This window comes from Neodiprion lecontei, chromosome 3, assembly GCF_021901455.1.
Source record: "Neodiprion lecontei isolate iyNeoLeco1 chromosome 3, iyNeoLeco1.1, whole genome shotgun sequence".
Lineage (NCBI taxonomy): Eukaryota > Metazoa > Arthropoda > Insecta > Hymenoptera > Diprionidae > Neodiprion > Neodiprion lecontei.
Genome location: NC_060262.1, coordinates 20,953,364 through 20,977,450, shown reverse-complemented (window position 1 = coordinate 20,977,450; position 24,087 = coordinate 20,953,364). Strand labels below are relative to the sequence as shown.

The following is a 24,087-nucleotide window of genomic DNA, read 5'->3' as shown; positions in this document are numbered from 1 at the left end:
ATCTTTTAGATATCAGATACACTGCTATGCGGATTGTTGTTCTCAGATTACAAATGGAATTGAAATGAGGAGTGAGGTTGGAAGGCATGCATTATTGTGTAGCGTGACGGTCGGTGGTCCTCTTCGACGCGAAGTCTTCGAGCTCAGCATCTCTCCCCATCTAGCGTACCACGGAACGCGATAGATGGTCCAGAGATGCGTTTTGCCCACTCAGACGATCACAGAGATCAATTGAATGGAATAACGATCGGTAATGACTAAATAATGAATTGCATAACGACCGAAAAATCGTTGCAGAGTCACAAGAAATGAATGACAAGAATTCAATCTTGTTAATATTAAAATGCTTACAATTGGTCGCGAGACTCGAATACGGAGTCTTTTGGGAGAAAAAAGGTCTGTGATCGTTTGACGCTGTGGATTACAAAAGTTAGTAACATCACGGTACATCGCGACCTTCCTACCCTCGCCTGTTTCTCAACGAAGCCACCCAACGGAAAAGAGAGATTCATACACTCATGCATAAACCCCGCGACGAATCCCAAAACGTCCACCTACCTACCCGGTTACCTATATTCGACCTAAACGATTCTCCATTTTTTCCAACACACATCATTCTTCATCATTTGCGCCGTGGTCGCTGACTTACATTTTCGTTGGTTACCTGTTGGGAGCAAAACGTTTTTGTATCGTAGTCTGCTTACTCGGAATACAGTATCGCGGTTGTATCCCGCCAACTTTAATATTGCATTTATTATTTTAGTAAATGTTGGCAGACTATCGGTACATTAACCTTTTGTAAAAGTGATTAAAAACATCCTGAATGCCAATTAGCATTTTTCTAAGCGAGCTAAGCCTGCAGTTGATCAATACTGGTTGGCTGTTAAAAGATTGAAAATGATATATAATGTAAAATGCAATTTGATTACGTTACGTTATGCCAGACTTTGGAATTTCATCAATTTAACCATAACGTGAATAATTGAATATGTTCAAACCTCAGGTGAACCCACCACTTAAACGGCATCATCGGTAAATTCAAACGTAGATTATTACATCAGTTACGAAACACAATTCGATCTCGCGAGTGCCGAGTAAGCCATAGTTACCTGTCGCGATGCTCATTCCACTTTTAGCAACGTGTAAAATTTCTAACTTTAAGTAAGCTATGGTAAATTGCATTACGAAAAAAAAATTATTCGACTGAAAGTCAAGCACGTTGCTATCGTGAATGAGCCTAACCATGCAGCTAAGAAATCGAAGATTTGTGTAACAATTGTTACCGCCACGCCACGTGACAGAGGAATCCCAGGGAAATACCCATAACCTAACACATGCAAACTCACCAACGTTGCCGAGAAATGGAAAAGTTACTCGGAAGTCTCTGCTTTAATCTGTGAAAAACAAAACAGAATACTTGAATTAATTTATCAAATTGGCTTTTCAGTTTTCAGATTATGTGCCTCCTTGAATTATCAATCAATAATTAAAATAAATATTGTTACCTCGACTCTGGGCTGCTCCACACTTTTACACGTAGTAGTTCTTGTAGCATCTCAGGTTTATTGGTGAAGCAACGCACTTTTCACATAACTCAGATCTTCACTAATCTCTCATAATCCAAAAATCCGCATTGCAATAGTACTAGCACTCGATTCTATACTCACTTTTTGTGCTGAAGCTATCTGTTTGAAACGACTGAATAAACTTGCTAACAACGCAACTGCGAATTTGCCGAAAATCAACCAAAAAAAAATAATTATATTGACACTCAACGCACAGAGACAAAAATACGCATCACTGAAATCCGAAGTTACGTAAAACAATAGAAACTCGGGACACCAGATTCACCTTCAACGTTCGAAGGATGTTTTTATTTTAGTAACTCTGTTTTTCTTCAGGCTACACGCTGCTCCTCGAGTGTTATTCACAGATGATTACGGTGGAAACATGTTACACTGATCGAACAACGTGACGCAACCTGAAAAAAGTGGCCTGAATGTTGAACTGATACTGAGAGCACATAATTTCGCTCCGATTGTTCGGAATTGACTGATGCCGCACGGCGCTCAGAAGAGTTGAAAATCTGTTCACTGAAGGACGGAAGATCCCCCCCCGTCGGTCTTTCCATAGAGTGGGGGTAGCACACGCACCCGCTTAGCTACTCCCCCCCCTCCCCCCCTGCCCCCCTGCCGACCCGCTGCGCCGCAGCCGCTGCCAACGTGGGCAGTGCGACAGAGAAGGCGGCAGAACTATTACCTTCTGTGCTTTAGAGAACCGATTGAAATCCGTTCACAGGACGCTTACGCCCTTGCTTACGCTCTATTTCATATATCACTACGGCTTCTACGGCCGGGTGAAAACATCACATGAACTACCCGCAACGAGATCTAATGTTTAGAGGATTGCCGTAACATGCGACGTCAAGCGAAACTGAATATTCATAAGATTGAAATAAAAATTAACACTATTCAGTTCATCGGGATTTTAGTAAAAAGCAACGCACAGGCAAAATACTTGGTCTTTTCGAAAGATATGTATCAATTAGTCGATCTTGGACATCCCTGTAACCAATCACGCATTGGTATAAAAGGAACACTAGCGACGCTTCTTGTAAACTTTTAGTGGGCAGATTTTGTCAATTCACAGACCGTGCAATTCACCCATTTGAGTTCCTCCTCCCTACTTAGTCTTTATGCCTGCATATAACACCGTGGTGACAACTGACAACGTATTATAGCAAACGCTTCTGAAAACGGTAGAACAGAAGGGTAAAGGCAGTGTCCTATATTTACCATCTTTACTGACTCGCTCATGGGAATACAAAATGACTAGTCGATGTCAAATTCTTGCATCTATTTCAAACCGCAGCAACAAAATGCAGCAGCAGATATTTCACCTCCATACTTCGTGCGCCGTGCTCAAAAGAAAACAAGTGAAACTTTAATAATTTGTTTATGCAAACAGTCATATTGCGAAATATTGCGACTTGTGACTGTGAACTTGTTACGTGTACTTTATATTACAAAAACATACATAGATAGTATGTAGCATGACGATGTATTAATAAAATTGGATACAGATCATTCAGTTTTTGCCTGCAGTATGCCTCACCTACATAAATCTGCCTTTGAAATATGACATTAATCGTCAGAGGTACAGCAGCCAGACAACTTCTACGTGTCGTAATTGCCAACGGTAGATAGCTCGGTAAATAGGGTTATACAAGTTGACAAATATTACCTTTTTTTTTTTATTTATTTTTTTTTCTAACATCTATTTCTACTTTTTGCCACCCTTATTGTTCCTATGCCAATTTAGCTTCTATCTGTAATCATTTCAGGTAGGTAGCAAGTCCAATCTCACAAAATTTGGTTGTCATCAACGTAAAATTCGGTTATAACAAATCTGCTTGGTTTTGAGAGTCACAACATACAATTGACAAGCTTTAACGGTGTACGAAAGATCTCGCCTGTTTAACCGTTCTAAAATTTTTTTTCTCCTTTGTAATGAATCATTTCAGCAGACACAATGCTCACTTTGGAAAATGTTGCTGGCCCGTCAAGTGCCTCGTCAAACATATTGATGAACAATTACGACATAATGGACACTGCAGAAACAGAGGACAACATTTTGAGCCAGGACAGTGTGATAGACCTTGTTTCGAGCGGCACAGATTCTACAGTAGTTTTAAGCACGATAGAAGAAAATAATTCTGCAATTGAAGATAATTCTTTAAATCGTGATATTCTAACTAGAGGTCAAAGCGGCGAGAGCAGTAGCTTGTCTTCCGAGATTCAATTAAGTGGAATAATTGCAGCGAGTAGCCAGGGATCCTCGAACAATGACAATAATACAGAAGAAATTAAGGAGTCTAACAGCAACCCTGAATCTAGAAATGATGCTGAAAAGGTTCATCAAGTACCTGAATTGAATTCTAGCAGTGCTAAGGACAACAGCTATATCTTTGATGCAATGAAATTTAAATCATGGATTAAAAATGAGGAAATAATGGGCTCTGTTTTTGACAAAGCCTCCGGCTCAAACTGGTGCAAAGGAAATCTTACGTTCCATGTTCCTGTGCCCGGTACACCTGTGAATTCAAACTCTGCTAAACAAGCTGGTCCCTATTTGCTTGGACCTCCAATTGGCACTTCACCCGTGAAAAGCATCGTCCAATGTCTGGCACGTAGAGCAGGATCTGATAAGTTTTATACGATTAAAATTCTCACTTTGAAAGATGAAGATGAATATGAAACACAAGATGATCGACAAGGAAAGATGTTACTGCATGCTGAATATTCTTTGCTAAGTCTCCTCTGCAGCCAAGATGGCGTTGTGCATCACCATGGATTTTTTAAAGTATTTATTTGCTTTTCAAATGGCACACATGTAACTTTCATACTTAATCATTTTGTTTTACTCTACAGGATTGCGCCTTAGAAGAAAAGAGCATGCCATCTGGCGCCGTGTATACAGGGAAAGTAAAACGTCGCCTGTGTCTTGTACTGGATTGTCTAACTGCTCACGATTTCAATCCAAAAAATGACGAAATGCTCAATTTACAGCACCATGTGATAAAGGAGAAGAAATTATCAGAGAGAGAAACTTTGCTCATATTTTCCGACACTGTTAGAATAGTCGCTTGTCTTCATATGAAAAACATTGTGCACAGAGATCTGAAATTGGGAAATATAGTTCTGAATCGTAGGACAAGAAAAGTATGTCTCAAAAATATTACAATTCTTTAAATCTGTAATGTGACATCCAGTTTTCAGTTTTATTAAAATTGGGGGATCAAACCATCCCGATAATTCAATATAAATTCAAATCACTGTGTTTTCGATTTTAGTGATAACTTCTTGCATTGAGAAAAACAAGAGTTGAAACTAAACTTATTCGATTTATTCCACTTTCGAATACAAAACTTGTTACACAGGTAACAATAACGAATTTTTGCCTGGGGAAACACTTGAGTAGTGAAGAAGATCTCTTGAAAGATCAACGGGGCTCACCTGCTTACATATCACCCGATGTTCTATGTGGTAAGCCGTACCTCGGAAAACCATCTGACATGTGGGCACTTGGTGTGGTGCTCTTCACGATGCTCTATGGGCAGTTCCCATTTTACGACAGTAACCCAACACAATTGTTCAGCAAAATAAAAGCAGCCAACTACCACATCCCGAAGTATATATGACTTATATCAATTATTTCGTTTCTTTTAATTCAAATGCTAATTAATTACTGTCTTCACAGTGAAAGTAGAGTATCCGAGGGGACAGTGTCTCTAATAAGAAATCTGTTAGTGCTCGAACCAAAGAAACGTTTGACTGCGATGAAAGTGCTGGATGCCTTATCTACCATAATAGCCACATTAAAAGTTCCTAATGTAATAGGAGAAGAGCTCCAAGTAGTTCCTGACATAGACGATATGAAAGATAAAAACAGTGAGCAAGCACTACTGAGTCCTTCACCATTGCCTGTAACCAAGGATAACAGTATGGGAAATAAAAAACAAAATCAAGATAGTGGTAATAAGAAGTTGGGTGACTTTTCAAAACAAGTTACACTTCAGGTAAGAATAAGTGGAAATATAGATATCTAATATATAGTTCAAGCAAAGAGCAAAGAAATTGGAAGTTGAAACTTACAAATAATGAATCACTATTAATTTCATTACAGGAGCAAATGGAAAAGATGATGAGACAACAGCAAAGCCCTTTAGTTCCGCAACGAAGGCCTTATAGTCAGATCCCGCTTCACAGAGTGGGCTCAGATGCCCGAGAGTTAACTCCCGCTGAATTTTCTAGGTTTAAGCATCTCATTCCAAGAGATAATCAAAGATCACATGCACAGAGTCCTAACAGAAGAGAAGGTGTTCTTCTTAGATTAAGAGGCAACTCAAGGAGCAGATCTATCACCACAAATCAGGTAATACAAACCAGATTGCAAATTTGATTGATAAGAAAAGGCTGATACTTTTGAATCTCTACTGTCTTATTATTTGATGTAGATTTTGGTGCACCGTGATCAGAATGTATCGACGAGTGGTGGTACGCCTCAAAATAGCGTCTCTACATTGGCTAACAACCCGTTGAGCACCGCCGCATCTCAGAACTCAGCCCGTGCATTGCCGAACACGTCAAGTGTGTCAGAAATCGAGAATAGGACAACACCTTCGTCAAGTAACTTGACGGATAACTTGGCTTCAGCTAGAACTCTTGGCAATCTCGCCTCCAGCCGGACAGGGAGCAGCTCTAATTTACGCCGTCTTCATCACCACCCTAGTATACCACAAAACAATGGAAACAATACTTCCACCAGTCAGTATATGCAGATCAGAAGTAATCCTAGGCTGAGGACGAATCAAAACAGCTCAACACCATCACAGGTGCGAGTTTTTGCGCCTTCCCACAGTCAGCACAGGCGTTTGTCTCTCACCGATTCCCAGGAGGGTAGTTTGTATTCTCTAGAAACTCAGAACAGACAGCCAAACGCATCAAACACGATACAGCAGGGACATGAAATTAATAATTCCAACGCTCAAACTAGGCGTAATAATTACACAGAATCCCTGTTGCAAGTTCCACTCTCATCGTCACAGAATGACGCAGGCAGACGTTTCTTCCAATCAAACAGATCCACACCAGAGCTCCTCAGACACAACAGACAGAATCGATTCAGGGATTCTATTGCCGATCAGTTGGCATCTTTCCGAGCCAGGATGCAGCAGAATAGGATCAACAATATCACGAGGGAATTGGATGTACAGAATAGATTGGCCAACCTGATGTCAGGGGTCAGTGACGCTAATTCTAACAGGACTTTGGACCTTCCTTTACACAGAACATCGGTTGCCCATCACAGACATTCCCCCTATGCTACGCGATCAGGAGTCGTTACATCTGACAGAGACAGAAATTCGAGGCGTGGAACCCAGGAAAGAGGAGGCATAACTGATCCAAGTCTAAATGTCCCGAATTTAGATGCCAGCTGGTCTTCGGGCAGAGATGATAATGCAAATTCCAGTATTCTGACCAGGGGCTGTACATCTAGCGCTTCAGTTATTTGTACAGAGCAGAATTCAAGCTTGTCTAATAATTCAACAATGACGGTGTCGGCAGGGTCTGTAGGATTATCTTCAAGCTCCTCTGGTTCAGCTTCGAGAAACACTTCGGCCCTCCCCAGGGACTCTGCACTGATTAGCAATCAGGAAGAAAGCCAGGATTCTATTTTAATTCACAGGGGTATCAGATTTCAATTGTCACCAAGATCTCAAAGAAGTTTGAGCGCCTTTCTGCGGAGCAAATTAGATGACCATGCTCGTGGCACTAGGCGATAATATCCCCTATAGAAAAAAAAATATATTTCGTCTTTTCGTTCAAATATCAAACATCGCGATTAAAATTAATACAATAAATAAATAAACTTACCGACAGTCAACTGACGTTTTGAAAGAATATTACAAAGTATTTTCGTCCTTTCAGAGCAATCCAATTTTCTTTAGTTGTATCTGAAGAAATTATAAAGATTATGTTATTCACTGTAAAGACAATGACAGTACTCTGTTAATACACGATTTACATTGTATGAATGTCGGTGTCAATCGTGATTAGACATCGTGTATTAATATGCTTGTATATCTAAATTCGTTACTGATCAAAATTTATATCAGTAAATGTTATGTGATTCAATTGCGTATATAAATATACGTACCTGTATAAATATACATTAATATATTATATAACTGATTATCAAATATGTTTTTGTTGCGTTATCGGATCAGGGAATGTCAATTAGTGTTAAATGTTAATCAGGCAACCCATAAAACTGGAGTATAGACGTGTACGTAATTCTTGACTTTTGTTCCTGAAATTTAATCTCCGCGTATACATATACTTTCTATTCAATGCGTTCTTTTGCCTTTTTACTCAATACCTGTAGTTTCTATGGTTGAATTGTAATGAAAATATTTCTGTTGTGGTTTAAAATGGTACAGTATCTGGATATTATAATGAAAAACAATAGTAATAAAATATCACTCGAAAGATTACATTTTGTCTTTTATTATTGCGTGAAATATCCTACTGTTCAAGATAACCATCAGAACAATTTCAAATGGAACCATAAAAAAACTTCAACTTTTTTTTTGATATTAGAAGAAAAGTGAAGAAATCGAGTAGTAAATATTAGCTAGGAACAAGTTTTCCAAGTTTGCAATCTTTCATTATAAAAAGTAACATAAAAGTAATGAACAATTTGTCATACTCTTCTCAACATGCCCTAGGAGGACCATATCCACGATATCCTTGAAAAAAAATGATACAAGGGAAAATTTTGATCAAATCAATCAGCCAATTCAGTAGATCAAATATATCCGACTGACTTTTGTGGTACGCAACATCACTTGTGAATATAAAGAACCTAAAATATTTCACAATTTTATTTGCATAACTTCAAAGTTACATCTTAATTATTTATGTATAATAGTAATCATGACGGTAATAATAAAAGTTTACCTGAATGTCAAATTAATTTGAGTAAACTATATTTTAATGGGGTAATATTTTCTTATAACTCTAGTCTCTGCGAATACAAATAATAATAATAATAGTGTTAAGATCACACAATATTATAATATAATTTTCAATCGTGTAAATATACGCATGGAACTGATTAATAATATATACATGTACGACCGTGAATTCTTAATTATATATTTATTACAACGGCGAAAAAAAAACACTACGTAGGTAATAATGGTAATGATTAATTAATCAACATATTCACGAAGTTTTTCTTAACGCATTATAGATATTGTAAATATTGGGGTCATGTGGCGGTGAGTGTAAACGGGTAGTTCCACCCTTTTTTTATATTAACCGATCCAAAATTGCTCAATTTTGTATCTTATCTTTCCTCGTTAATGATAGTAACAATAGTAGTGATAATGAGCATCATCACTGTAGTTGCACCGCCAGTATTCCAAAATCGTACTATCTTACACTCTGTTCCATTACATTTTAATAAATGTGAAATTATACGGGTAATTCTTGGCCGAAGAAAAATGAAAGTGTACATCTTTATCCTTAGTCAAATTTTTTTCGGTATTAAGTATACCTGTAATATATTCCGTCATATGCATCGTACGCCCGTGTAAAACACATAACAAATCAACTAATTTCTCAATCATATACGTGCATTGACAATTAATTGATTGATGAATAATCAATTTCCAGCTTTCATTAATCAATTATTGTACTATTGTATCTTTATACTTCGATATAGTGCAACTGCTGTACGTGCAATTCCCGATTTACAATCAATAATTACTTTCTGACGAAAGACTTTTTTTGCGTAGGCTATGGCGTGTCATTTTGCAAATCTCTTACTTGTAGTCGTCATCGTCGTCTATGTTTGTCACTCATAGCTCAGTTTTGAAAAATCCGAATTATTTTATTCCATTTCTTGATACTTATCTATCGTGTATACCTCCTATTAAGTATGGAGATGTCACATGTGCACATGTGTTACATACGAATATATATATTATATCTACGAAAAAGAACAGCGTGGCTTTGCATATTATACTGTATTTCCGAACGATAATTTTCCCAAGAATCGCTGACAGTCCAAACTAATTCAAACGCGGTATAAGGCATGTGTATAAACGTTCTCAGAAGCGGCTTTGAGCTAACGGATCGTCATGTAATATTTGGCAAAGATAATTCTCGAATTCTTATTCATTAGTTTTTCTATTTGGTACAATATTCCGTACTTTCTTGAAAAGTCATTATGATCAACCTGTTGCACAAATAACGTAAATTCGAAGAAACTGAAACACTGGAACTGATATTTTCTTCTTGATCACACACGATATACGTAGGTACACAAAACTGAAAATTTTCCAAATAACAATAAAAAAAAAAAAAAAGAAACAAGTTAGAAATGCACGCATGGCAAAAAAAAGAATAAACGAATTTCATAGATTTCTGAAATAGTGCCACATGCACCACTCCATACTAAAGACTTAACGAACCTTTTCTTCCTAGTATATTGACATTTTAGTGGAGTTGAGTAGAGTTTATTAAGGGAGTGCCCTGGTCGATTTCGAGGTTTACGTAAATATCTCCAGATATCAAAGTCCACGTATCTCAAAATCTAAAAAGGGCTCGACAGCCCCCTTCTATACACAATTCTGCACAAAATCACTCCACTACATTTTTATTTGACGTAGAAATAAAGAAATGGCACGGATTTTACAAAATCGCAATAGGAGTGTTTCTGTTCAGAATTGTGTATAAAATAGGGCTGTTTAGCCCTTTGTTACGTCTGAGATACGGGGACTTCGATATTTGGATATATATATGTCAATGTCGAAATCGCCCAGGACACCCCCCTTAAGTCTGCAACAAGTCCCCTGTGGCTTTGAAGGAGAAATGGAGATAATCGACTTCGAAAATTTAAATTAAGGAGTAGTAAGGGCGATAATAGCGTAACTAATCGATTGTTCTAAAACTATTTAAAAGAAATAAAGTATAATAGTAGTAGTGAAAATAATAATAATAATAATTACATTATAGTGACAACAAAAGTTGATCAAACCTCACGATACAATGAAAGTCTATTAAATTTCATTAATACGCCATACGGTACAGCATAAAAAGAAATCCAAATCATTCTCAAAATACGACTATATCCTCATGTAAAGGAAAAACCAAACAAATTAATCGCTCGCGTCAGGTCCGTATTTATAGATAAATATATATTCATTCTCTCATTCATTCCTCGGAGTCAATGGAGTGGTATCTTTTTTCCCTTCCTCTCCTTGCAGTTATAATCGGTATTCCACTAATAATTGAAGATACAAAATCTAGTTGAACATTGCTAGAACTTGAACGCTCTTAACTTCAAATAATTTCTTTTCTATCTTCTTCCTAGTCTCGCGAATTAATGAAAATCACAATTTACAATGAATCTCCTAAAAAAAAAAAGAAACAAATCCCAATGACACTGGAATACGCTCGGAGCTCTCCCATTCTTTTCAACAAATGTTTCAAGTGCTATAACATTCTTATGACTATACATTTTTGTTCTTTCTTTTCCAATTGTAAGGCTATTGGACATTTTTATACGATGTGATATTAATTATACAGTTTTTTGAGAAAAGAAAAAATATAAAAAAAAAGGTGCACGGTACGAAATTCCATAACTTTTTTTTTTCTCTTTTTTATACTGTTGTGGTACTATACCTATCTATTTAATACAGAATTAAGATTATTACAGTATCGTACACCTTTTTCTTTAGAATCAAATTTTTCTGGTAATAACAGCTATGAATACGGACCTATTTGATCAAAAAAAAAAAACCAGTATACTAAAATACAAATCGTGTTATTGAGTCGGTTGGAATCACAAAGTAAGGGCGAGCGAGTGTACGGAGAGTTTCTTTCTTTGCCTTTGCAGGAGTGGTGCGGGCTGACGTCATTTTTCACATATCTGTTCATATCGACACACAAATTATTCGTTTTCCATTTTAACTTCACTCAAATATTAATTTAATAACGAATGACGTACGTAGGTAATAGGGACAGTACCTTGCACTTGTCACTCAGTTTGAGCGCAAGCGCGAGTTATCCATCGCTGCGTTGTACAAGTAGGGTACACTTGAATGCTTGCTTGCTTGCGCGTGAACACAGGAACCGAGGGTTGTTCAAGAAAAATATCCACCTCATTTTATTTCTTATATCATCTCATTCTCGTTATTGATTGTATACCTTCGATCATAACTTTGCATCAAATATGATACACCTAGGTTTTCTTCACGTATACTCATCTTTTTCTTTTCAAATCAAAAATATGCTCTTGCAACATGAAGTCCAATTCATTTATAAGATAATGTAAGATATTTTATAATGTACATATAATAGAGATGCAATACGTAGAGAATTGGAAAATTTTGTTGTTGAGTCGTCAAATGCTTTTATTGTATACTTCTGCAGAGTTTTACTAATACACGAAGCACGGTGAGAAGAAAATTGAAATAAAAATTAAGTTTGATTCACTTTAATAATTACAAACTTGAAAGAAGTTACGGAAGATAAACCTAATTCTCTGCAATGATGCAAAGTATGTAAGAAAATAGTATTTTATTCTTAGGAGCAGTGCAGAAAGTTGGAATGATAACGCCATATTTATTTGCAAACGATTTGTATAAAATGTTTATTATTACTTTTTTATCTATTTTTCTTGTTTTCTTATTTTCTTTTTTTTTTGATTATTTATCGTTTTCAGTTCATTTCATTTCATTTTTGAATATAATTACGATTATGCTTGAGCAACTGTTGACTGCACAGCATTTATTTCATTTGTATTTACGTAATTATATAGAATATATTTGCTACTCTTCATTCATTTCGTCTATATATGAAAATATAAAATTATTTAGTCAATATACGCGTGTATGTATGTACAATTCAATAAATTAATAACGTTACATGATTGCAGGCTCGGTACATAAACGAGTAATACAAGATACCATACGCACGCTGTAAGGTACCCGCCCCCTTCCCTGCTAACAATTCATTGGAAAACAAGTTTTACTTCGACAATTTCTATTTTCTCCTTCTTTTCTTGTCCCTTCACCCCTACGAGTTTACTCACTAAAAACAAAATTAAAAAAAAAAAAAAAAAATTTTACTACGCAGGCGAAATAGCTAGGTGAATGGAAGTTGAGAAGTGTCAGAAGAAGAAAAGAAACAAAAGACACTTAAGAAAAACTATCGTTGACTGATAATAAAATTACTAGTTATACTTTACTACTTTCAATTGTACCCACATATTTTTAATCGGTGATCGCGTTTCATCAAAAATTTCCTACTTTTCAAAGCAATCTAAATTCTGATTGATGGTCAAAAAGAGTCATCAATAAGTAAAATTTATATCCTACTCTGCTGATTAAACAAAAACGCGGTGAAAGAAATCAAATTCATTTTCATTGAAGACAACTAATTCTGACTATTATTATTGCTATTGTTACTATTTACTCTCTCTCTCTCTTTAATTTTCTATCATTTTGTCTTTCCTATAGGTACTTAGTAGACAGGTCCTGTGTTCACTATCACAGCAGTGTTCAATTAAGAAGCAGCAGTATACAGACATATGTCTGTATATCCTACAAGTATGTATGTATGTATAATGTATATACATTAAAAGTTTAGAGCTTTGATGGAATCATTAATTAATTTGTTAATAATATTATTATTATCATTAACTTTGCTTTGTCTAAACGAATAAGATATCATTCATCATCAAGTTTCATTATTCATTGCGACTTTACCTAATGACTTTAGTAGTAAAAATAAACTCACTGGACCCATAGCTCCCCACCACTCCGGAGTATGGCGCTCGCAAAAGAAAAGTCCGAAAGTCCGCTCTGTATTTCACTTCCTAGATTAAATAACTTTGATCAATATCATCTTATACATGCATACGTATACACAATGCATTTATGTATATATGTATATTACATTGGTTTTTATTTGGGGGTCGGAAAAATTTTTGTTGGGACGCCCCCCAGATCTATTCCAAATCATTCAAAAAAAGTCTGTGTAAAGTTTTAAGCCTCTATGACAACTGGATCACATGCCTCAAAGCTCCGAAAGGTTTAAATGTAAAATGCATCTAGTTTTTGTAACCAGGTATTTCGTGTTTTATGACTTTGGTCTAAATTGAGGGACCGATTTGAAACTTGGCAGAGTTGTTGCTCATAATGATAGGAACAAACTCTGAAAATGCCACAATTTTATAATTATTGTTCCTTAATGTATAAACCTAATAAAAATGATGGTATTAAGCTTATATAACAAAAGTAATATATTATAAAATTATGATAAAATTTTTTAATTTTCAGGGTTTGTTTCTATCATTATATGCAACAGCACTGCCAAGTTTGAAATCGGTCCCTTAATTTATATCAAAGTCATACAAAACGATATACCTGGTTATAAAAACTACATGCATTTTATGTTTAAAACTTTCAGAGCTTAGAGACATGTGTTCCAATTGCCGTAGAGCCTTAAAACTTTACAGATGTTTTTTTAATGATTTGGAACAGATCTGGGAGCATAACCAAAGAAAATTTGTCCAACCGTCAAATAAGGACCACCGTAAAGTATATATGCAATGTATATGTACAATGTGTAGATATATATATACATACACACATACATATTTTTGGATGTATATATGTATGCGTTTAATATGCACAGCATGCATACGCTTTTCTTAGTGTTTCTGGTTTTTTGTTTTCACTTCCTTTCACTCACAAAGACTCCTTTCTTTCAATCTCTTCATACTTAGCTGAATATCAAATCTGCAGTATTTTTAATTTTTATCGTACATTGATTTTTTTCGGCTCCTTCTTTAGCTAAAAATTTACTTTTTGGTCATTCATTAACTTCCTATAGCAGCTCATCTGATTCCGATTTTGGCGACGCAACATGATCATTAGCTTCGTTTTGATCGTCTCGGGATTCAGGCATAGCCTGGTTTTCAACACTTTCAATATTCACATTCACGTGTTCGTCCGCTGGGTCAAAGACTTTTTCCTCAGGTTCGTAAGAATCGATATGATCGTCAGGTGCATTAAAAGATTCGTTTAAGCCATCCATTTCTTCGTTCTTGGATTCTATGGCAAACTCATTTGCTGTTTCAGGAGATATGTGAACCACTTCTTGTTTGTCATTTTCTTTCTGGTTACTTGCAGAATGGCAGTGCTCCGGAGCGTCACACGTTTCCAAATTTTCAACTAACTCAGAACCATGTTCAGGCAAATCATCGAAGTCATTTAAATTCTCGTTGCTTGTTTCAAATATTTCCTCTAAAATCGGAGCTGAGGATGACGGTTGTTTCTCATGATCATTCTCTTCGCCGAATATTGATCTTTCCTCATTGAACGTATGATCCGCAGGTGGCGGGCTCACATTGCCCCATCTTGATTTTCTGCTCCTGTTACGACTCTCACGATCCTGAGACTTTGCTCTTCCCTCATTGTCCCTGTGACTCGTGTGATTTTCCTCCAGATCGCCAACGTCTCCACCATGTTCAACACCATTCTCCACCTCGTCTAATGGCCATGATCCTGGTGGACCATTTTCTTGATTTCTCCAAGGACCATCAGGCCCTCCAGCTGGAGGACCGAGCGCTGCAAACGGTGGTCTAATATGTGGCCCTGGAGGACCACGCGGATCATCAAACGGTGGCCTGAAGAAAGAATCTGCTTCTCTAGGGTCGAACGGCGGCCCTCGAGGCCCGAAAGGTGGCCTCATACCAGGTCTCATACCCCTTGGACCCATACCCCGTGGGTGAAACATAGGAGGGCCTAGAATTACGTAATTCAGAGTAAGCGCTGGAGTTAAACTTTAGCTGGAGCATTCCTGACAGGTTTTTGATTTTACAAAAACAGGATAACCACTAATTTGACAAAATAAATTTCACAAAATTTTCTGGATTTCCGGAACTCAAAACGCAGTTTTTCTATGACATTTTCTTATCCTAGATAGCAAGTGTCCTAATTATTTTACACACTTTATTACCCCTACATTCGATGGAAATTTTATATCTTTCACTTTGTCTCTTGAAAAAAGGAAGCAATTAGTCATATCAAATTTGTCATAAAAAATTCGTTTCAACTTTGAACATAAAAAACTGATATTTCTATTTTTTCCGTGAACTGCAACTCAAATTCCCTGATAAGCGTTCCACAAAATGACCACATAATTAACAAAACAGGAAAATTTCATGGAGTTTTTTTTTTAGTATGTTATTAATTTTGGGAAAAATGATTTTCTCGTTTTTTTCCAGCGAAATTACTTTAAAGCAAATTCAGCAGGTTATAAAAGAAAGGACTTTGTGATATCTGTAAAATAGATCTATATGTAAATAACAGTAAAATTCAGTTGCATATTACTTTCAGAATTGATACCGTTTATAACACAAAAAATACTACATAGTTATATTAAAATACTATACTTTGTGCACATAAGGAATGCAAGAATTTTTTTGTCATGAAACTTTCCTGTCGTGTTTTTCATACATTTGGCTTTCACAACTTTGTGGTGAAAAAAAAATAACGTTAGTGAAATAATTCTGTATAGTAATGTCGATATTTTTGCTGGAATAATATTTAGATGAAGTTTCGTCCGATCACACTTGATTGTACGTATGTTCAAGTTGTGACCGATCAAACCTCTGCTCACAAACAAGTAGTTCATTCTGATTACCGGTCTTTATTTCACCACTCGCTGCAATTAGAATGAACCATTAGAGAATTTTCAGAAGTTAGTATCAGTGACAACTCGACTTTGCGATTAAGTTTGATTGATCCAAACTTCAGATACATGAGATAGTGACTATCAGTAACATTTTGTGAAACTGAAAAAGTAAATCGAATATCACTTTTGCTAACTTCAGTAGAAAGCTTCGTCATGATATGAAAGTTATTTCAGAACTACAGATTACCAGTTATGTTAACCCTGGTATTTTGTAGGGTTTGTAAAATTTTGTGATATTGAAAAATTTCAGCAAAGATTTCATAACATTAATATTTTTCACAAAACATGCTTCTTTGAACTGATGATAACTTGAATTTCAAGGTGAGAAAGTAGATTAAAAACATGAACTCACCGTGACCACGTGGCGGCCCGATTCCAGGGCCTCTAGGACCGAAGCCATCAGGCCCCATGGGTCCACGGGGTCCCCTTGGCCCCATCATAGGTGGAGGTCCAAAGCCCGGATCCATGGGTCCTGGGAAAAAGTCTCTCCGCCTAGGATCGAAGTCCGGATGATCAGGATGACCTCTGGGATTGAAAGCGTCAGCCATTCTGGGATCAAAGCCAGCTTCGCGCTGCCTTATTTCGTATTCGTAGCGTTCTCTCTCATAATCATCCATTGGATGCCGGCCCCGCATATCAGGACGGTCAAAATCATCCCTAACGGGTCCCATTCTTGGGTTAAAATCATCAGCCCTCGGACCATTGGGCCCCATTCTATTGTCGAAGTCATCATTGAATCTTCCGACATGCATTCTCGGATCGGTAAAATCGTCGATCGGTCCCCGCGGCGGTCCGACCGGTCCCCTGCCCCCATAGCCCGGCCTGTCCCGGTCGCCAGGCCCACGCTGAGGAAAATCCCTAAGATCCTGCGATACGCCTCTGAAGTCGGGTCCCCTAGGTCCGAAGTCGGGTCTGTCCTGAGGTCCCAGGGGAAATTTGGGTAGATCCATTAAAGATGGGGGTAAATCGCCCGGTCTGCGACCACCGACGATGACATCATCGTAAGATCTATCGCCTCTGTCCCGATCGATTCTGTCGCTCCTGTTATTCCTGTCCATTCTGTCGTCAAGAGGCAGTGTGCCATCAGCCAACTGCCGTAGCCTGTCCGCTAGACTCGGTTTCACGTCCTTTTTTGAACCCCCGCCGTCCATTTCGTGAGTATTGTTTTGATTTGGCAGACCGCTAGGCACGTCTGACCTTATACTTTCCCGGCCGTCTCTATCTCCGCGATCTCTGCGCTCCTCTCTGTCCCTGTCACGCATCTCTCGACCATCTCGTCGTCTGTCGCGTCCCCTATCTCTTCCCCGTCCGCGATCTCGTCTGGAATCAGCGCTCTCGTCTCGATCGCTTCTCTCGCGGTCTCCTCTGTCTCGTCTCTCTCTTTCCCGGTCTCGATCCCTATCTCTGTTCCTTTCGGCTCTCATTTCTCGGCCGAGACCATCATCTTCTAGTCTATTTTCGGTCAGATGGGCTTTTCCCATTGCCGCAAGAAGCTGGTCACTCAAATTCGGCTGCTTTTCTTTCGGCATGGTTATCGTATTCTGCGGTATTTCGTCCTCCATTTCCATCTCGACATCCATATCGTCCGAGTGATGTTGCTGCGACATTTGCATCTGCATCGGTGGCGGTGGACCAATACCGAACGGCTGTCTCAGCATTGGGAGATTTGCCAAATTTGCCTCTGATGTCGGAGGAGGCACTCCCATGGGCGGAACATTGTGCGGCATGCCTAAAACGATAGCAGAGTGCACAGATCAGTGGTTAATTCCGAATGTAAATATTCGAATTCAACATTTCACCACTTCCAAGCACAGGATTAAATTTCTATAAATATATTCTAAATTTCATAGAATGAACACAAAGTTAATTACCTGTGGCACTAGGTTTGTCAGAAGGTGCAGCAGGCGCAGGAAGCGGAATTTGAGCAAGGAGACCTACACCAACTCCAGCTCCAAAAGGTGAATTCACTGGAGGAGTCAGCATGGTTTGCATCATACCTGGGCCGATTAGTCCCTGCATATTTGGTGGAGGTACACCGATAGGTACGTTGGGCATCAGTCCATGCGTCATTTGAAGTCCCATGGGACCTATCATACCTGTTATTTGTATTTTGTTATTTGAATTAAATAGTCTAATTAGAAGCTGATTATATTCGGGCATTGTTGCTAGGGATAAAATTGCAAAAATTTATTTGTCTGTAACTCTGTCAAGGCTTTGCTAACATAGGAAGTGAAATCTGAATTGCATTTCCAACTTCTAATGAAACTCAGATATCCTCATTACTCACGTGTTACACCAGTGATGGGAAAGCCTGGAGGCATCAGTTGAAGTTGAGAGTTTGGGGGGGCGAGCAAAGATGCACTGGTGGGCGGTCTAATGGGCGGTGGTTGACTGGTATCGACCATCTGCTGTTGCTGTTGCTGCTGCTGAGAGTTCTCGGCAGAGGACATTACATTAACAATACCATCTGTTAATGTGGGAATTGGTGTCCCCGCTACAGATGCAGTGGCAAGAGTTTGCTGCTGAAGGTGTAGCTGGTGCTGCAGCGTTTCTGCATTTGCCACAGCATGCTTCAGTTTACCTATAAAATGAACAATTTGGTATAACAGTGTTTTATAAGGAAATATACAAAAATCCTGCAACTATTCTTATACCTTTCAATCTGGGAGGCAGTGTATCTTCGTCTATCATACCACCTTCCTCCAATAATTCTAGATCCTGATCTGTTACATTGTTCAACTTATTCCACGGTATGTAACTGACGCCAAGCTCAACTTCCCAGTAATCTTTCCACTCCTTGCCTTTAACTCCTTTGCCTGGTGCCCAAGCAAGCTGTAAATGAAATGGTCAAAATTATTAAATTACAGTACATGGTACACTCGAGGATATATTTTTGTACCTAGAGTTTCAAAGATTGAGTGACTGTAAATTGTCTCACCGTTATAGCTTTTCCCTGCATTTTGTGACTTTTCAGCTTGGTAAGAGCTCGATAAGCATCTTGTCTCCTATTCATGCATATAAAAGCGCATCCTCTAGGCGATATTAGATCAATGCTAACTATGTCCCCCAGTTCTCCAAATGTATCTGAAAGTTCTTCCTGATGAACCAATTTCGACAAATGACCAACCCATAACGTTGTGCTGCAAACTGTGGGGGAAAAGAAAATATCAATAAATACCAAAACGTACATATGATAATAAAAAATGGTATCCAGATTAAATTATATCCATGAATGAGAAAATAAAAAAATTGAGCCATATCGTAGGAACTCCATCTTTTATTTGTTTTTGGCAGTGTTTAGAAGGAAACGAAACCAGGATAGGGGGAATTGTTTGGACAAAGCATGCTTATACGTAACTTTAACACACATACCGCTAAGCTTCTCTCTTACGATTGGTGGAAGGCCTCGTTTTCTCCGTTCTCTTTGTTTTTCCCGTTCTTCCTCAGACATTTTGTCTCGGCTATCATCGCGTTTTCGTTCACGATCTCTTTCTCTGGATCGTGACCTAAAAGAAAGATGCAGAATTGTCGTCAATAAGCCAACAAATGAAGGAACTCCGTAGGTGGCTGTTTCACATACCTCCTGCGCCTAGATCTACTCCTTGACCGAGATTTTCTGTCTTTATCCCTCTCACGATTCCGGTCTCTATCCCTGTGACGGGGAGATCTAGACCGACTACGTCGCCTATACCTGTCTGGTGAACCACTTTGTGACCTTATGTTGTCGCAATTTACTATCTCGACACTGCTACTGTCCCGTCTTGTTGGAGCGGAGCTATAAAATTGAAGAAAGGAGATTCCTATAGTAATAAATGATTAAATAATGTTTCCGCCAGATATTACAATGAAAAACATATATTGTATAGTGATTTTTTACCAGACAGAAGCATTATTGATTTCTATCTGTACGTAATGAAAAATCACGGATGTAGACATAATATGGCAAGTTTGTTTAAGGCACAGTGGCGGGATTCTCCACACATGACTAGATCGAACTTGCGCTCGTAAATTTTAGTGTAAAAGTTCTGACTTACTGGTAAGTCAATGGATGAATGAGACGAGTAACTACAGCTAATGTCATTTATTTACCTTGGAAAGTCCATGGAATCCTGCCTCTCATCAATCAAGGGACTTTTCACATTTTGAAGTGAGGACTGTGGAGTGACTCTCAAGCTCTGCGGAGGCTGGGATGCATAAGGTAATGCCGGAGGATAACCTGGCGGTGGCTGACTCATGTCTTGTTGCATGAGCGCAGCATTCATGTTGATGTTTGCTACAGCATTATAAATTCCACTTTGCTGCGATGGCTTAAGAACATCGGAGGGCTTCAATTCACATTCGGAGGCAAACGGTAAACTCTGATAATGAAAAACAGAACATAACAGAAAATTAAATTTTTAAATCGTTGCATGGATTACCCGCTTTTCTGATACCTTTTTATATTATACGATAAGAAATATTGTCAAATATCAACTTTCAACCCTTCACTGACAATGTGAAATAATACTAACAGGAACTGTTTGTGCTAAGTGTTTATCAAATTCATCCTCTTGCTGTTTCATTTGTTGTAACTTGCGCCGTTTTTCCTCCATTTCGTGCTGCGTTGCAGTAGCATTGCCACTCTGCATAGTTTGCTGTAATGTCTGCAACTGTTTGAGGACCTGAAATATGAAAAATGCAATCAGCATTTATACATGTGTTGAGTCGTCGAGAGGAGAAACGAAACTCTGTTACACTCACCAAAAAACTAAAATATGGATCATGTGTTTTAATTTGTGTGAAGGAATAAGACCAAGCAGTAAGGATAGTTTGTTTCACAGTACTTTTCATCACCCCGCAAACCAATTCGCTAACTTAGAGGTACTATCAAGTATGATCAAAATATTTTGTCATTAATATTTATTTTTTCCATAAAATAATTCATTCATCTTTCATAAAATTGAATCCTATTGCATTTAATTATTCATTTTATAGCAATTTGTATTATTCGTTCTATAAACGTCGAATGAACTGTGTTGGAGTCCTTCAAATTTAATGAATTTTTTGTCAATAGAAGCGTATGGTCAAACAAAACGACATAACAACTTTTAATACCCATCATCTGATTGTAAAGTCGTATAAATAGCAAATTTTTTTAATCCAACAGTTTCTGAGATCATCGAGGAAAAATTTCATTGAAATTAGAAAAAGTTACTTCCGACCAGAAGCCATATTTTTTTTTTATTGCCATAGGTGATGAAAAGTAAAAAGTGACGTGGATAGCGCAATTAACTGCTTGTACTGAGTTAAATAATCAACCATAAACACCTCGGGATTAGTAAGCAGAGTTCCCAATCCTTCGAGGCTCCCACCAGCTGGTCCTGAATTGTGTTGTCCCAAGTTCGACTGCATGGCTATAGGTGAACTACCCATGATCCCATCGTCATCTTCTTCTTCGTCGTAGTCGAAGTCGAGGAGTTTCTTATCAAATTTGACCAATGACTGGTTCTCATTAACAGTAGCTGCTTCCTGTTTTTTCAGTAACAGTTGCTGCAAGTGCTGAAGTTGAGCTAACAACGTCGCATCAACCTGATTAGTTCCGCCTTGACCCTGAATAAGACCAAACAATATTGTTAGGTATTCATTACCTTTTCACCAAAGTTATATAATATATTTTTTCCATCAATTTCTTTATTAACAACTCGGAATTTACTTGAATCATAACTAACCATCATTTTACTAGCATTTGCTATGTTCGCAGTTTCCATTTTAGTTTGCGCCAACCAGGCTGGATCAATAGACTTTGATGATGGGAACATCTTTTGGTCTTTAGGTGTGTTTTTGACTGCTGAAGGTGGTGTTTTTGTAACTGCGCTTATGGAGCTTAAATTACTAGCATTTGTAACATTGAGAGTGCCTGTAAAACATACAATTATACAATTAATTTCAAGATTTGTTTACAGTTTATCCAGTCAGTTTGGACATAAGGCTACATTGCAGAGAGTGACACTACATCAGAAATAAATTCAATGGTGAAAATATTAACGATTAAAATGATCGCCCAACAAAAGTGACATCACCCATGTTTCTTGTTCTAAACCAAACAGTCAAGCTGTACTCAGCATTAATAATAAATGTTTTTTATGTATTATGATAAGATAAAATCAATCATTCTGTCAAATGCATCAAGAACTCCCATGAACTATAACATCATACACAAAGCTATCATTTTATCTCTCACATTTTCAACCTAAGTAAAAATCTCGTCAATGTCATTTCCAGTCACATATACGATGATATTTAATAAGGCAACTACATTAATTTTTATAGATAAAAGACGACACCATGTGCTTCAACTACGATTTAACAGTTGTTGTAACCAAACGTGAAGTATATCAGATATAAAAAACACTAAATTAATATTCTATTTAATCAAATTGTGATATACCATTACTGTTAGGAGGCTGTTCCTTATGAATGGGGTGATTAGGGTCGGCAAGATCAAAAAGCGGCTGAATAACTTCAGGTTGAAATACTGCGTTCTTCTGCCAGAGGTTCAGGACACGTATTACTTTACTTTTGTCCTCAGGTGGGCATTTCAGCAAATTAAGAAACGTCGTTTGCATATTTTTAGCAAACCTTGGAGCAAAAACATCCTTCTCAACCCCAAACTGGTGCCGCGACTGACGAACTATCGAATCAATGACGTACAGACCTGGGACTTTGTACTCCGGTTTGCACTGAAATTAAAAACATGTTAAATACATATACTATTAGTGTAAAAAATGGTCTAAGCCATAGGATATTATAATTCTTAGTTGTGAAAATAAGGCAGTCTTAAATTTTAACCCTTGATGGTACTGCGCTCAATACTCACTTTCTGTATGAATTTTTCTACACTCTGAACAACGTGCTTGTAAAACTTGATGGCCTTGATTGCACCTCGAGTAAGAGATGTCATCTTGGCCTTGGATATTGGTGGCTTAACATCGTACAACGACGAGAGCTGAAAGAACAAATCAAGGTGAAACGAAGAATGCTAAGGGATAAAAGTTGTATAAGAATCTGCTAAGTTTCAGTGAGTTTGATTCATCGCTTGATTGATACAGGAGAGAAACAAAAGAAAAAACTGAAATAATCAAATTAAATGGAAAACTATTTCACTGATTCAAATCGTATTAATCCAAACAACAGGATAGAATGATTCCCCTTCGAAAATCGACGGTAAGATCATGATCGATCCGATGCAAGTAATCGTCAACAAGCGAGCAGCGAACCACGGCCGGGTACGAGTACTATATCGTAAAGGATTTTTGGCCCGAGGTTTTTACGACACGGTTCAGAGCTTGGAACGCTTGCATAAATTCGCTCGAAAAATGTAGCAAGGTGGTTTGCTATTAATTAGTCGATCTCGACTCTTCGTGAATGGTGACCTCTAAATTTCGGCCTGGAGAGGCCAAACTAGCTTACCTCGGCGTTGAACGCCTTAACCGCATCCATTTCGTCTTGTCGTACGGCGAAACTGCCCTTCGGCGAAATAACCGTGAGCCCCGCGGACGGGTGCGACACTCCTCGTTCACACCACAAACGTCTACCGTATTAATAAACCTATTATATTAACGAAATAACTACATTTCTCGTCGTCGCGCACTTTCCGAGCTGGGCCATGCCATCCAAGAATCAAGATGGCCGCCTCCCCGCCGCCGCCGCTACCCGACATGCATCGCGACACATCACCACAGATATTTCCTATGTCCCATGACGTCCGTGA

At 38.0% G+C, this 24,087-nt stretch overlaps 2 protein-coding genes across 7 annotated transcripts; one reads left to right on the top strand and one right to left on the bottom strand.

The window, feature by feature from the left end:
* Positions 1 to 2,610: 2,610 nt before the first annotated feature.
* On the top strand, positions 2,611 to 8,056 carry LOC107227425 (serine/threonine-protein kinase par-1). 5 transcript variants are annotated; one of them, XM_015668563.2, is made up of 7 exons: positions 2,611 to 3,198; positions 3,524 to 4,362; positions 4,431 to 4,721; positions 4,940 to 5,190; positions 5,260 to 5,578; positions 5,686 to 5,934; positions 6,017 to 8,056. In XM_015668563.2, exons 1-7 carry the CDS (start codon positions 3,138 to 3,140, stop codon positions 7,343 to 7,345), a joined length of 3,339 nt encoding a protein of 1,112 aa, XP_015524049.2. In that variant the 5' UTR covers positions 2,611 to 3,137; the 3' UTR covers positions 7,346 to 8,056. The 5 variants fall into 5 exon arrangements, with proteins under 5 accessions (XP_015524049.2, XP_046591436.1, XP_015524051.2 ...); XM_046735480.1 differs by having other exon boundaries at positions 2,613 to 3,156; XM_015668565.2 differs by having other exon boundaries at positions 2,614 to 2,771.
* Positions 8,057 to 8,889: 833 nt separating this feature from the next.
* Positions 8,890 to 24,033, bottom strand: LOC107227420 (SR-related and CTD-associated factor 4). 2 transcript variants are annotated; one of them, XM_015668557.2, is made up of 15 exons: positions 23,787 to 24,033; positions 23,194 to 23,322; positions 22,765 to 23,056; positions 22,046 to 22,233; positions 21,645 to 21,926; positions 20,849 to 20,998; positions 20,427 to 20,695; positions 19,918 to 20,112; positions 19,710 to 19,843; positions 19,276 to 19,484; positions 18,992 to 19,169; positions 18,625 to 18,918; positions 18,209 to 18,424; positions 16,690 to 18,066; positions 8,890 to 15,385 (listed from the first exon to the last, which is right to left on the bottom strand). In XM_015668557.2, exons 1-15 carry the CDS (start codon positions 23,814 to 23,816, stop codon positions 14,466 to 14,468), a joined length of 4,863 nt encoding a protein of 1,620 aa, XP_015524043.2. In that variant the 5' UTR covers positions 23,817 to 24,033; the 3' UTR covers positions 8,890 to 14,465. The 2 variants fall into 2 exon arrangements, with proteins under 2 accessions (XP_015524043.2, XP_015524042.2); XM_015668556.2 differs by having other exon boundaries at positions 18,209 to 18,433; positions 23,787 to 24,032.
* Between the last annotated feature and the right edge of the window lie 54 nt (positions 24,034 to 24,087).

Excerpts from the sequence above, each read along its gene's own strand:
- LOC107227425 (XM_015668563.2), top strand. The coding sequence starts at position 3,138 with ATGACATTAATCGTCAGAGGTACAGCAGCCAGACAACTTCTACGTGTC. Across the intron at positions 5,191-5,259 it reads GCCAACTACCACATCCCGAA|TGAAAGTAGAGTATCCGAGG; the intron begins GTATATATGACT and ends CTGTCTTCACAG. Across the intron at positions 5,935-6,016 it reads GATCTATCACCACAAATCAG|ATTTTGGTGCACCGTGATCA; the intron begins GTAATACAAACC and ends TATTTGATGTAG.
- LOC107227420 (XM_015668556.2), bottom strand. The coding sequence starts at position 23,816 with ATGGATGCGGTTAAGGCGTTCAACGCCGAG. Across the intron at positions 20,113-20,426 it reads GATTCCATGGACTTTCCAAG|CTCCGCTCCAACAAGACGGG; the intron begins GTAAATAAATGA and ends TCAATTTTATAG. Across the intron at positions 19,170-19,275 it reads TGCAGGGAAAAGCTATAACG|CTTGCTTGGGCACCAGGCAA; the intron begins GTGAGACAATTT and ends TTTCATTTACAG.